At 39.0% G+C, this 15,189-nt stretch overlaps 1 protein-coding gene across 1 annotated transcript; it reads left to right on the top strand.

Moving 5' to 3' along the window:
• Positions 1-194: 194 nt before the first annotated feature.
• ADCYAP1R1 (adenylate cyclase activating polypeptide 1 (pituitary) receptor type I) lies at positions 195-11,974 on the top strand (the record flags this gene model as incomplete). The annotated part of the gene is made up of 7 exons (XM_010020816.1): positions 195-239; positions 1,238-1,489; positions 2,043-2,140; positions 2,587-2,719; positions 4,918-5,071; positions 7,702-7,762; positions 11,905-11,974. Coding segments are annotated over 7 exons (813 nt in total), but the record flags the coding sequence as incomplete, so codon positions are not given.
• Between the last annotated feature and the right edge of the window lie 3,215 nt (positions 11,975-15,189).

Genomic DNA, 15,189 nt, shown 5'->3' with positions numbered 1-15,189 from the left:
GGGTGGTGGTTGATGAGAAGCATAACATGAGCCAGCACTGTGCACTTGCTGCCCAGAAAGCCAACTGTATCCTGGGCTGCATCAAAAGAAGCATTATCAGCAGGTCGAAGGAGGTGATCCTGCCCCTCTACTCTGCTCTCGTGAGACCCCACTTGGAATGTTCTGTACAGTTCTAGTGTCCTTAACATAAAAAGGACATGGAGCTGCTGGAGCAAGTCCAGAGAAGGGCTGGAGTACCTCCTGTATGAAGATAGGCTGAGAAAGTTGGGGCTGTTGAGCCTGGAGAAGAGAAGACTGCATGGAGACCTCATAGCAGCCTTCCAGTATCTGAAGGGGACCTACAGGGATGCCTGGGAGGGACTCTTTATTAGAGACTGTAGTGGTAGGACAAGGGGGAATGGATTCAAACTTAAACAGGGGAAATTTAGATTAGATATAAGGAAGAAGTTTGTTACTGTGAGGGTGGTGAGGCATTGGAATGGGTTGCCCACGGAAGCTGTGAATGCTCCAACCCTGGCAGTGTTCAAGGCCAGGTTGGACAGAGCCTTGGGCGACATGGTTTAGTTCAAGGTGTCCCTGCTCATGGCAGATGGGTTGGAACTTGATGATCTTAAGGTCCTTTCCAACACAAACTGTTCTGTGATTCTATGATTCTATAAGACAGAGACAGGGAATAAATCCCCACTCCATCTTTCCTTTTTTTTCCTATTGACCCTTTTCACAAAGTCACATAGATCAGAGCTTAGTCTTGAAAATAAATGAGTGGCGTACATGATATCTGACTATAGGAGAACAATCCCGCTGCCTCACCATAGACATATAATGGCTATTTTGGATATCCCGTAGTGTCCTGCCTGGCTTTCAGCAGCCTTTCCAAAAAATCATGTCAGCATTGTGTATTCTTGCCAGTCCATTGCATATGCCTTATATATAGATCATCTTTAACAGCACAAAGTGTTTATATTTAAGTACTGGACTTAACCTTTGGCTGTCTGAAGTGTAGATGTTTACATCAAATCTGTATTCTCTGGATGCCTTTCAGAGTCAATGGAGAGAAATGGACATTTAGTTGATCCCTGTTTTAGGTAGCCACTTGAGAATGAGATCTTTGATGGCTTGGAGGCACTGACTATACAGATTAAATCTTTTTTGCTCTCTGGTGACCAGTTGTAGTAGTAAAAATCCGTAGGTGCCTATTATAGAACTGGGTCATTAAAAATACCATTGAACTTTTAAGATGCCATTAAAGTCTTCTGTGGATAACCAGAGAAGTAGTACCCACAGTAGTACTGTGGGTTTTGCTTTGGTCATATACCAAAAAAGAGGGAGGATGTGTCCTGCAGTTTGCTTCAGCAATGTCACATTCACAAATGTTCTTGACATAGGGGACATCAGCAGAAATTGCACTGAAGATGGCTGGTCTGAACCTTTTCCTCATTATTATGACGCCTGTGGCTTTGATGAAAATGAAACAGAGTCTGATAACCAGGTGGGAATTAATCTTATAATAAAAAACAAATGAAGGGGCAGGGCGGGGAAAACAACAGGCTGCTTTTTGTCCAGCCTATAGTCATGTTCTGATTTGATGGTGATTAGAATGAAACAATCAGGTATTCATAAGCATGAAAATGTGAGAAGCAAGATTCTTCCTATCTGTGTATTTCCATAATATGAGTGTTTACTGTTGATACAGCTTTTAACTTCTAGAAGCATGGATTAGCCTCCAGTTCCTCCCTATTGCCTGAAGAATCCCTTAGCCAACTACTTTTTTTTCTGAAGACACATGCTGAGTAGTCAAAGAAATGTAGACATCCTTTGCTAGCTCACTGCCAAATAAGCTTCAAGGTATGCAGACCCAAGGGCATGCCAGACATAGAGCAAGGCTCTAATATGAAATGAGATCCCAGGGGAACCACAAGAGGAGAAAACAACCAGGCTATTCAAGAAACAAATCCTGCCTATAGTTCCCCCTGCACGTTGACAGGATAAAGAAGATGTGACCATAGATGAACTGTTTAACCGTGTGTTGTTTGCCTCCCAAGGATTACTACTATCTATCTGTGAAGGCTCTGTATACGGTGGGATACAGCACTTCTCTTGTTTCCCTCACCACCGCCATGGTTATCCTGTGTCGTTTCAGGTGAGTCAGGACATAACCCATGAGCTGTTCAGTCACTGGAGGAAAGAAACTGGAGTTCATCTGCCCAAAACAGTGGGCAAATAAGCTTTTATCCCACCAGATGCAGAATAGGAGGGAGACAACCTAATAGAGCTGTTACCCCAGCTTGAACATACTCCAGTAGTCACATTTCATTAGACTGTAAATGCGACCTCAGAAGCTGCATTGGACTGGCTATATTTTATGCTAACCTGCATGCTTTTACAGGAAAATCTCCAAATACTCCTCTTGGTCAGGTTTAGTAGCAGTACTGTCCACACTTCTGCTTTTCAGATGTTGCTATTCTTAGTGCCAGTGTGCATTGGCCATGTGTGCAGATTGGCCTAGTGTGCTATTTCCATGAAAGAAAAACATTTTCTTTTTTCCCCTCCCTCTTCTTTTCCTCTCCCTTGTTCTTTCTACTCTAGGAAGCTTCACTGTACTCGAAATTTTATCCACATGAATCTCTTTGTTTCATTCATCCTTCGTGCAATATCTGTATTCATTAAAGATGGTGTTCTTTATGCTGAACAGGATGGCAACCACTGTTTCATCTCAACGGTAAGTAAAACCAAAGCCAAAGCCTTTTCCTTTATTTTTTCAGCATGAGGTAACAAAAAATAGAGAGGCAGGCAGCAGTCTGCTGGGTATCATAAGCTGAGAAGCGATTGGGAGAAAAGGTAATTAGTGGTAAATTTCCCTCCTGGTTTACAGCAAAACTATGGATTTTATTGTCTCATGATGTCATCAGCATCCAGCATTCCATCCTTCAGAACAAATCTACAGGTTTTGATTTCTGATTGTACTCAGGTTTGCTTCTCCTTTTCACAGATCTATATAGTAATAGGTAGAATGAGAGCAGACACAAGTAGTTTCATTCAACTGAAGGTCTGTTTTTTCTCCAGAGCCTTATTTGTTCTGGATGTCAGCCAGTCATATGTAACTAGGGTGACCAGTCAGTCATAGAAAATACTCCTGATGGTCACACTCTCAAAAAATCATTAGTATTAGCTATGTGTTTGTCTCTAAAATGAGTGGTTTCGTGGAAGGCAGTCTCCTTCTCAGATGCATTTAGCTATATATTACATGTAAATTCCAATTCCTTTCACATTTAAGGCTAGCATTTGACTTGATAAGTCAGCTCATTGGGTGTAATTATGATGAAATTGCAGTGAATTCCCAAACTATCTCCTTTATCCATCCAGTTATGAGCTAAATTCCCTATGAGTCATTTCCACAAGGGAAGTGCAGCTGTGTACTTTCTTAGTCAGCCTTTTCTTTGTCATTGAAACTAGTTTTTGCTTTTAATTCTTCTCCATGATAAAGCTGAAGCTCTGTCAGATCTGTAGTTTCTTCATACTGCTTTTCTAATAGTGGCATCTGCTTTTTTGTTCTGAAACACATGAAGCATAAAACACATTAAAATAAGCCATCTAATGACCACATCTTCAGCCATGGTACAGCTTCCATGAAGAAACTCAAGATCTGATGATTTAAACATGTTGGTTGTAGCTTTGGCCCAGAGGATGAAGTGCAAGTGACAACCAGTCAAAATTGTTAGCCTCCCACTGCCCCAGCCAGGAGCTTCCAGTTTATACACTGATTCTGCTATGATTTATTGAAAAGTCCTACTTTCATAGGACTAATGACGTCTCACTGGGATGCAGCACTGGAAAGGCAAGTGTGTCCTACTCTCACAGAGTCAGGGTGGAGCTCAGTTTTCATCTGAGACTTCCATCACTGGAACATAGAATCACAGAAACATGTAGATTGGAAAAGACTTTTAAGATCATTAGGTCCAACCATTAACCTAGTACTGCCAAGTCCACCACTAAACCATGCCCAAAGTGTCACATGTACACGTTTTAACTACCTGCAGGCATGGTCACTCAACCACTTCTCTGGGCAGCCTGTTCCAAAGCTTGACAACCCTTTCAGTGAATAAATTTTTCCTAATATCCAGTCCAAACCTTCCCTGGCACAAATTGAAGCCATTTCCTCTTGTCCTATCACTTGTTACTTGGAAAAGAAACCAACCCCCACCTTGCTACAACCTCCTTTCAGATAATTGTATAGAGAGGTGACGTTGTCTCCCCTGAGCCTCCTTTTCTCCAGGCCAAACAGCCCAGTTCCTTCTTCTTCTTTTTTTTTTTTTTCCTTTTCTCTGCTGCTTTCCCCCCACAGTAAACGAATGAAAGCTTCTGTCATTTTTTTTACAGTAAATCACTCTGCTTTCTTTACATTTATTCTAATACTTTCATTCTCTGTCCCTGAGTGACAACACCCTCAAATGGCAAGGAAATTCAGTTCTCAACTACACACAGGAGGATGCATCCTTTCTGATCCCACTCTCAGGGCTTTCCACAATCATCCTGCCATTTCACATCCTTCCTTAGGTTTCTTAATACACAACTGGATTCTTCTCTGCACTTAATCCTCGGAAGGGGGCTTAAACCTAACAATTAGCATTCGTTGACAATGTGAACTCCCACTAACGCAAGATGTTCTCAAGCTGTCTGCAAACACTAGTCAACCATCTCCTACTGCTAAAATTGGCTACCTGCCCTTTCCAGCTTTGCTCTCTAAATGGCACCTCACATTCTTCTCGTGCTTTTTAAACTTTAATATTAAAAGTATATAATATTAGTCCCAGCTGTGATCCTTTCCCCTAAGAGATTTGGAGAGGTTGAAAGCATTTTTTGTGTCTGTTATATAGAAGCAACATGGAAATAACTTTGGGTTTTTTTGATTCTCTGCAGGTGGAATGCAAAGCAGTGATGGTGTTCTTTCACTACTGTGTCATGTCCAACTACTTCTGGCTTTTCATTGAGGGATTGTACCTTTTCACTTTATTGGTAGAAACCTTTTTTCCAGAAAGGAGATATTTCTATTGGTACACTATTATTGGCTGGGGTATGTGACATTTCTTGTCTAAAATGTGTCTCAATGTGCAAGACAACTCCATGAGCCATCTAATATTTCCACACGTAGTTTCAAAATATACTTTTAATCTTTATATAGAAGTACCACTACAGACCAAACCATCCGGCATTTTTTTTTGTCTGAATAGAATTGAATTGAAATCTGGAGGACACTACATGTCTTGCAGAGATGTAGTTCACAACTGGTAATTTCCTTCTACAAGATATGATCTTGATGCCAAATTCTTCATCTTAATCAAACCTGCAATGCTAAATCTAGTCCATTTTCTAAAACTTAATCTGTGCCTTTTTTCCAGATAATAGGTAAATTGAAAATATATCCAAAGGGTATCCACATATGCTCATCCTACCTGGATGGGAAATTGAAGCTTGCAGTGTGAAGAAACGAGATTTGTTTCAGAAAGGCCAGCTGCACGATGATAACCAGTGTAATTATTTTTCATTCTGCCCTTCTGCAGATAAATTGATTCCTGCAACATGTTAAGTCTAACAGTTCTTTGCTGACATTTCTGTGCAGAAGTCAAATGATGAATGTAGAATACATTCATTTTAAATGTAACCTAAGAAGGTTACACTTATTTTTTATACTTAAACATATGTCTGAAATAATCTGGAAATAATCCTGTATACTTATGTGTAAAGTCTACATACAAACCACATGCCTTAAACTTCCAGACTCTGGATGCAAGTCATGTAGGGCAAAAGCAGCCCCTCAGCTCAGAGCTCATGGGGAAGGATTTGTATGGGAGCAGCATTAAGCAAGAGCTTAGAATTTTGCAGCATCTGGGTGTTTATTTCTTAAAATGTGCTGAGCACATCTGTGTCCTCATTTGATTAATGAGAACTACATATGGCTGTGTTGATCCAGACAACTTTTTCCTCTTAAATATGCAATATGCTTGTAAGTTCTCTGGATAGACTGCTGTCTTCCTGAGATCTCTACTAATGCCTGCTCCTTACTCAGGCCAGAAGCATAGTCAACAAGAATAGCTCTCTACTCAGCCTTGGGGCTTCCTGTTTTCTAATGATACTCAGAAGCAGAAAAGAAGGTGATGAAGATATATATCTATATTTTGATGTAAAGAAAATTAATGTGAGTGTATGTATATTTATATAGCAAATGGTTTAGAACTCCAAACTGATCTAAAATGTGCTTTTTGAACTATATTTTTATGACACATTTAGTCTAGCTCTGCCTCCTTCCCATCTTTCAGACTTGCAACACTATTCATACCATTAAAAAATATATAGTGCAAATCAGTGCAAACTAGATAGCACGAGGCCCAGGTTTAACATTTAAACACTGTTTTTATTGTCATGCATCTGTTAAGTGCACAAAGATCTCAATGTTTTCTAGGTAGTCTCGTAAGAAAAGCAGACTTCAATTTAAATTGAATATGCATGATTTCTTCTTCCCAAAGCCTGTCATTTTATTTCTTTCTATCATTTTCCTTTCAGATATTTCTCTGTGTGTTTTTTTAAAGGAGGAGGGCTTTATCAGTCACCTAGGTCTAACAAGGGTATTTTTATTTCTGATAGTGGGAATATGAGATTTGACAGAGACTCACTTAAGTGGGTTCAGTTGAATGACTAATTAATGTGACATGGAATAGATCAACACAGCCTTGCAAAATGTATGAAACATAATTGTTCCTGTCAGCTTACGACAGCCTTGTTCACTGCTGCAGGCTGGGGTTTTCAAGGTCTTAGTTTTGTTTGCTTTTTAGCACTTTATCTTCAGAGTGGTGCCTGAATAGATGTAGGCAGTTTTGTAGCCAAAGATTTCTTTTCCATAAAATGTAGATCCAACTTACTCTGAGCTGTTTTTCAAGACTGCATTATTTTATAAAAATATTTCCACTGGAAACTGCACTTCTAGTGTTTCAGAAAGGAAAATATGTCCAGGTTTCTCACTGGATTCTTACTGTTTTGAGTTAATTTCTATTTATACATTCATCTTTTAAAGAGTAAAGAAATGTCTGAAGTAGAAATTAAATTCTTGCTCCCAGTATTCTCTTTTGGGTGTTTGTTTTGCCTTTTTTTCCCTGAAAAAGAAATATTCCTGTGAGGAAAGAAAAACTATCCTCTACTGATTTGTTTTGGTTGAATAAGCAGAGCAAAATCATTTATTTACACAACACCAGAGAAAATGCAATATATGCAAAGTATTTACAACAGAATCACATAAGAATACAAAGAATACAATAATGCCATTACAGCTTAACATCTGCCACTCTGCGATTATTGCATAATTACAGTAACTCTTGACATAGAAGCTGATGTCACTGCTTTTATTTTGTACAGACTATGTTTTACTGTTCATGCAATGAGATGCAGTACAACAGCTTTGAGCAATAATGACCTGAAAAAACATAATTCTTTCCTGTTATCAGTTTTTCTTCTGCTATCCCACCAAAACCAACCCATCCTTTGACTGAGACAGATGTTTCTAAAGCTCTGAATTATTGTAATGAATTTCATTTTTTCATGTACTACTGCTATTAGAAATAAAATGTCAGTGGAGAGGTTGCAAAAAGTGCTCTTTGCTGGATATTAAATATGTCTAGACTGCTAATGATACCACCATCTTATCTTCTGCAGGTACCCCAACAATTTGTGTCACTGTCTGGGCAGTGCTGAGGCTTCACTTTGATGATACTGGGTAGGTATTGCTGAGTGGGAAATCGTTTCACGTGCATTCAGCATGATGGCAAGGATGAAACAGAAATCAGTCATTTAGTGATCAGAGGACATGGCTAATTTCTTCTTCCACTTCTGACACTGGTTTGTGTATGCAAACAATTTAGGTCCAGTGTTCAACCAAGAGTACTTACTTTCCTGTTCATCTGCATAAATAGCCATAGTTTCATATTTATACTCCTATTGGACTGGTGAATTCATAGAAAATATAGGCACCTACCCTGCAGACATGCAACTGACCCAGTGGTCCTCCATTCCCTGCTCAGTTAGATTAGTGGAGCCCAGGATATTGTTTATCTCAAGAGAGCTGTCAGGTGATTCACACTTCTGCTTGTCTGCTCCTTTCCAACTTATTATGTAGGAAGACGAAAGTGATGAGCTCAGCTATAGAAATTTTTGCGGATATCATTGATGAGATGAGTGAAATCTGCACAAGCTGTTGGTAAGCTTTGATTTACAAAGACAATTAGGAGTTTAGCTTTTTCTTGAGCAGTTTTTTCAACAAACCTAGTGGGGGACATGAGTATGGGTGAGACAGAAAGCTGTATCCTGTCTTCTGTGGGGAAAAATAGAAAAGAAAAAAAAGAGGCAATAGAATAATTTCAGAAAGAATTCAAGAGGCGGCTTTCACCCAAATGAACTCTTTTGATAAGAAATAATCCTGCAAATATCCCGTATTTTTTTTTTTAAATATGAGAAGGAAAAGCAGCTCCCAGAGATGGTCCTGCACATCTCAGTAGTCAATAGACTGGTCTGATAGAGTAGCACACAAGCACACATAGCTGGTAGGAATGGACATATATGTACACACTGAAAACACCAGCTTAACAATGTTTTTCATGACAGCTATGTTTGAACTTGCTGAAATGTTAGAAAAATGCTGGGAATAAGGGAGACAATAACATATTGAAAATCTAGCAGTGATTCATTAAAACCTTGATCTGAATGAAAGGCGTCTTTATGTTCCAAGTCCCATTTCTGAGATACTTACACTTCTGTTTAAATTCCACCGTATGATAGAGATACCTGGATTCAGAATTTGCAAAGACTCACTGTTCTGTCAGGTTTTCTTCATCCTTGTTCTTTCATGCTCTTTTTGGAAAGGACATAAAGCCCTTCCTCCACTGGGGTTGCCAGTGCTTTGACCCAATGTTCTATTTCGACATTAATACAAATTAAATCATTTATTTCCATGCAAAACAAGCCAGAACCCCCTGCTGTGTCATTATTATGATTACAGCACTGGTCATAAGTGTATTAATTTCTCTTAGGAACCCAAACAGTCCTTACCTTTGAGGGTAGGGGGAATGTCTTGCAGAAGGAAAAACAAGGAAAAATAAGAAAACCAAAGCAAACAAACACCATCACTCCCCCCTTTCTTTTAGTTAGAGAAGCTATTTAGCATGCAACACATTTAGACAGATTCTAGCTGAGAGTCTCAGTGGTTACTTTTTAAAAATCAGCAAGCATTGTTTTGGGGGAGGGGGAGAAGCCAGCATGAGCCTAAAAACATTGCAGAAATTACTGAACTGGGAAACCACAGTCACAAAGGCATGGACTAAAATACAGACTGTGTGTCTGAGTCTCCTCCTGCTTGCTCCTTATAAATCTGGCAGAGGTCCCTCAACTTCAGCTCCTGATTCATGCTACTGAAGAGACAGGTTTGTGCAGATAAATGCAACTGTCGGTTTATTCAGAGCTGTGCTACTGAGTTACATGGAGTTATTCCAGATGTACACAAGAGATATAACAGAGACCCTGGCCTTTTCAAATGGAAATCACATCCCTCCCCCTGCCCACTGGCTCTCTTCGCTTCATCCATCCTGAAAAAATGTCCTGTGTGTCAGAGCTCCACTGTAGCAATGCATTTGAAAGAAATCAGGGAGCCTGTTTACATAGTACAGCTTGTTAGCTGATACTACAGACTGTTGTGTTGTGCATTGTTTTTTTTTATCTTCTGGTCATGTTCATCTGAGAAGAAGATGGCGTTTCTTCCACCACGTCCATCCTATAGACGTCACAGGGGCTGGACCAAAGAAGTCCTTGAAAAAACCTTTGTGTGAGCTTGTTCTGATTTGTTGTTGACATTTACAAGGTAGACATTGGAAACAGCTTGCTGGGCACACATCCTGTAAAAGGAGAGGAATAAGTCTAAGAACAACAGGGATTTGTAGGGGACGATGCATCACCCAGAGTGCAAATTTAACATACATCAGTGTGGAAAAAACAACCTCCAAGTGTCTCTTTGTCCCAGCCACAGTCTAGGATAATTGGCTGGGCTGTAGATGTCTTCAGTATAGATGACTGGAACTAGAGGAGGTAATTCTCATTTCTCATTTCTATATAGACAAATTGCCATACATCAGTGCCTATATACATGCAAAGAATTTAAAAGACGATTGGTGATTTTAGGTGCTTTTGTGGCATACAATTGTTGATAACTGAAAAGAACCTTATTTACAGACTGTGTGTGAGAAGGAGTTCCCTCTGAACATTTATCCCTTTTCAACTATTTTAAGTTGGGCATCTAAAGTGAGGTAACTCAGAAATACTACTTTTCATTTGAAAATCTCAGCCATCCGCCCCATAGGTTTTGGGGGATTTTAAGTTTCCAGGCTTTGTTGACAGAAGCAAAAATATGCAATTCTGTGCAAATTTGACACTCTATCTCTAAATTTTCTCTCTTCTCACCAGCTGTGCCACACATATTCTTATTGTTGGTTTTATGGGAATCCAGTAAAGTATTTTTCAACTGAAACATAATAAATACTATTCAACTGAAAATACAAGTTCAACTAAATTTCTAAACCAGACATCACTCAGCTGTTTTGGATTTCTCTCATGGTGTACCTTGATTATAGAATTTTAGCTCTGCCTCTTCACATTTATACATGTATACAGATTTCACTTTCCCCCCAGATGCTACCAGACTACCATTTAAATAACACAGAAGTTGCATTAAGATCTTGTAAGATCAGCGGTGTTTTATTCCTGTAAGCTCTTTCAAATTGTTTCTTGGCATCTAACAAATGCACCATGACAACCACTATTGAGAGTTTTGGCTGTTGTCCCAGTGGGAGGGAAACCCAAAAAAAAAGTAGACATTTTTCTGTGATTTTAGGTTTTCGAGAGAGAAGCATGGAGGGAAGAAGACATAGACAAATAAAAGAAATTATAATTGACAATAAAATTGTTAATGACTTAAAGTAGTGTAGCAGGAGTGGTGTGGTGTGACAGGGGAAATAAGATTTTTTTTTATCATTATTGTTTTTCTAGCTTTAAAAATACATGTTAATGTTAAAATACATTATGTAATCAGCTTTCTCTACAAATGAACGTCCAAATGCACCTCTATGGAATAAACTTCTGCAGAATACTTTGGTGGATCCAGAGTAAGATTTTAAATGCTGAGGTAGAAATCCCACTTTATTCACGATCACTCAGTCCCACTAGCTTAAAAAAGGAGTTGACCCCAACTGTTGTCCAGGACTTCAACCTTCTCAGATGAATCCTTACTCTTTGGTAGGACTTGTAGCCCTTTGACTGGAAATTCATTCCTATATGTGGATACAACCAGTCTCTAGTACATCCTGGTATACTAGATATGTGTAAGAATCCTCATGCCAGGGTCAGGAACCAACATTTTTATCTGTTAACCCTGGAAAAGTGTCTGAGACATGAAACTTGGGAATAACCATCTCTTACCCTTTGAGGTGTCCCTGTCTTTTTTTTTTCCCTTCCTCAGAGATGTTAGCTTAAAGGGACAATTTCACAGTTGTACTGTAGATAGAGAAACACACATAAAGACATTTTCCAAAATGTCTAAACTGTTTAGTAAGAGGTACGATTTAAATTGCCACAAAAAATGCTTATTTTGCTTTCAGATAAGCTGGGTAAAGGCTGTAAAAGAAAGCTACAGCTTTCTACAGCTACAGACTAAAGAACTACCACCTTTGAACTCAAATAAAATAATTTAGCTACAAGACTAACCTCCCACTCTCTGACCCCTTAAATTTTGTTGTAAGTTTATTAACATCCTTGTTATATCTTTATCTTTCTATTTCCTTCTCTTTCCCCACCCTATTCTTTCATTAACTGCTGCAGCTGCTGGGACATGAATGACAACACTGCCTTGTGGTGGGTGATCAAAGGTCCTGTGGTTGGATCAATCATGGTAAGTAACACTTGGAGGGGGCACTTCATGAACACTTCTGAGGACAAATAACCAACGCAAATAGCTTCAAATGGCTTTGCAAACTATGCTTCATCAGCTGTGCTGGACTACTGGACAGCTTGTCTGAATGTCCACCTCTTGCCATCCACAATTCCATTGTTATAAAGAAGGTTTAGTACAACTTTAGCACTGCCTGCAAGCAAAGACTGTGTAGAAAAGGAGCTATTCTGTTGCTTAAATATAGATACCAAATACCGTAAGTAAGACCCTACAGCATATAGCGCATTTGCCTGGGGCTGGTAAATATCATTGACTCATTTAGGTTGGAAAAGACCTGTAAGATCAAGTCCGACCATTAAACTAACACTGCCAAGTCCACCACTAAACCATGTCCCTGAGTGACACATCTACATGTCTTTTACATACCTCCAGGGATGGTGACTCCACCATTTCCCTGGGCAGCCTGTTCCAGTGCTTGACAACCCTTTCAGTGAAGAAATTTTTCCTAATACCCAATCTAAGCCTCCCCTGGTGCAACTTGAGGCTGTTTCCTCTTGTGCTATTTTTTATTACTTGGGATAGGAGACCAACACCCACCTCACTACAGCTCTTTTCAGGTAGTTGTAGGGAGCGATAAGGTCCCCCCGATCCTTCTCTTCTCCAGACTAAACATCCCAGGTCCCTCAGCCATTCCTCATAAGACTTGTGCTTCAGACCCTTCACCAGCTTAGTTGCCCTTTTCTGGACCTGCTTCAGCACCTCAATGTCTTTCTTGTATAGTGAGGAACCCAGAACTGAACACAGTATTTGAGATGCAGCCTTACCAGTGCTGAGTACAGGGGAGAAATCACTTCCCTGGCCTTGCTGGCCGCAATAGAGACTGTTTACCAAAACAAGGGTAGGTGATACTGTGACCAGCTTACTGGGTTTAAGAGGACCCTTGTTCTTTGCTGTAGAAGAAAAGTGACTTGCCTATTTGCAAAATATTTTTCCTTTGCAGTGAAGCAGATAGGATCAAATAATGTTTATGAGTAGCTTCCTGTACAATGGGAATTAATAGAAAGGTTATACCTTAATCCCAAAAAGCAGGAGAAAAAAACTACCAGTACAGTCAATTACAAAAGGAAGAAGGGGCTCCAGGGCAGCCACAGAGCAGGATTTTTTTTTGAATGAGTGCTATTTCACGACCAAAGGATGGGATTTATCTAACTCAGATGGACCTCACCCACTGCACAAGCCTGACACCTCCTAGAAAACTATCCTGTTAAGAAAGGCTTTGGAAAGATTCAGAAAACTTAAACAACAAAAATCATTTTATTTTTTCAGCAAAATGGCACTTACTCAGTTCATTTCACAGGAAGAAAAGAAACCAAACAAAACCACCAAAACAGAAAACAACAAAAACAAAACAAACAAACAAAAAAAACAACAAAAACAAAAAAAAAAAAAAAACCAAAAAAAAACCCAACCCACCCCATCCACAAACCCGTAATCAAAAATCTCTAGTATTTAATGCAGCATTACTTGCTGACGCCCAAATATATAAATTAACATTTTATAGGACAGTTTTCAAAGCCACTGAATAGTAGATGAACTTGGAATAATGTCTTCTTTTTATCTGACTTACCATTTCATCACAGTCTTTTTTATTGCCAGCATGACTGGTTTACTTGAGTTTTATCAAATTAATGTGAATCCTAATTTGAATTCTAAGAAATTATTTAACTGTGGTTTATAGAAACTACTTCTTTACTGCAATTAAAACTTTAAATCTTTTACATTACACTAATGCTCTATGAAGTTTGCTAATCTCATTCTATGTCCTCTATAAGGCATAAAACCACTGAAACTCCTTGAGAAAAGCCTCCTATTGTGAAAAAATATTAAAGTGATATTTAAAAGACTTTCTAGTAATGGTTAATTATGTAGCAGTAACTATGAAAAGGTCAGTAAGGCACATAAGTCCAAACACAAGATTTAAGATAGTTTTTAAATGATGAGTTGCTGTCTTTCCCATATAGTTTAAAAATACTTCACTGAAATACTTAAGTTTGGCTTTTTAAGCAATGCTGAGTACCACTGGATGTATTACATACAAACTAGAGGAGGCTGGTTCTCAAAAATGGCAACTTGATGTCAGATTTATGAATGAACTGTTAAACATAGGATGTATGGGAATCCTGTGACATTTGGGGTGGCAGCTGAAGGCTAAGTGGGGTAATAGAGGGCATCTAAAACAATAATAGATGCTAGTGACTAGGAAACTGGACTGTGCCCGTTGAATGGAATTCATTTCACAGCTACATTTGTTTATCTAATACTAGCTTTATAACAGTATGGTGGACATAGTGCAAGATTCTCAGTTATCAACAAGGTATCTAAGAATTCTGCAGTTGATGGAGGTCTTGGATTTTACTCAAATGATACAATATACCTGTGTATGGATGACTAAGAGGTTCTAAAGTGCCTGCCTGGGCTCCAGCTGCCCCAAAAGAATATGTGAATTTTAAAATGGTGTTGGGCTCCTCCAGTAAAGAAATATAATTTAGCCACCAGACAACATGGTTAGTGGCACCTGAAAAGCTGTTTGGCTTACCACACATAGATGTCTAAATCTGGGCATGCCAAGTTGCATTCCATACTCCAGTGACAACACTGGCCAGGTATTCATTGACTTTTGTTGAAATTTAGACATCCAGCTCACAGGTAACTATCTACATGTAGGTGTCATTCATTAGGTTTGGTTCTTTTAAGTATTTGCACAGCTTTCTAAAATACATTTCAGACACATTAAAGATAATTCAGCTAATTATACTGAAGGGTATCAATATGGAGAGGGTGCAATGGTATGGGTTTTTTGTGATATTGGTGTATTTGAATCACCATGCTTTGCAGACATATTCTATGAAGGATCACATTCTGCCTTTGGCGCATCACTTATACCTGGTTTCTATTGAAAGCATTAAAGATTCAAGCAACAAGTAAGGGATGACTGGGCTTCTCCATTCATTTCTAGTCCTCTGATCATATAGAAAATGCTTGTGAAAGAGATGCTCACAATATTTTACAGGAGTGAAATACTGCATAAGGGACCAACTTAAATTTCCCACTGATGCTAAGAAGCTATGAAGTCGGTCACAGCCAAATCTGAAGCCAAAGCATTGAAATAAAACAATTTTATTATTAGAATCATAGAATAGTTAGGGTTGTAAAGG

Source organism: Nestor notabilis, unplaced genomic scaffold, assembly GCF_000696875.1.
Source record: "Nestor notabilis isolate BGI_N333 unplaced genomic scaffold, ASM69687v1 scaffold3688, whole genome shotgun sequence".
Classification (NCBI taxonomy): Eukaryota; Metazoa; Chordata; class Aves; order Psittaciformes; family Psittacidae; genus Nestor; species Nestor notabilis.
This window is presented reverse-complemented; position numbering and strand designations above follow the sequence as displayed.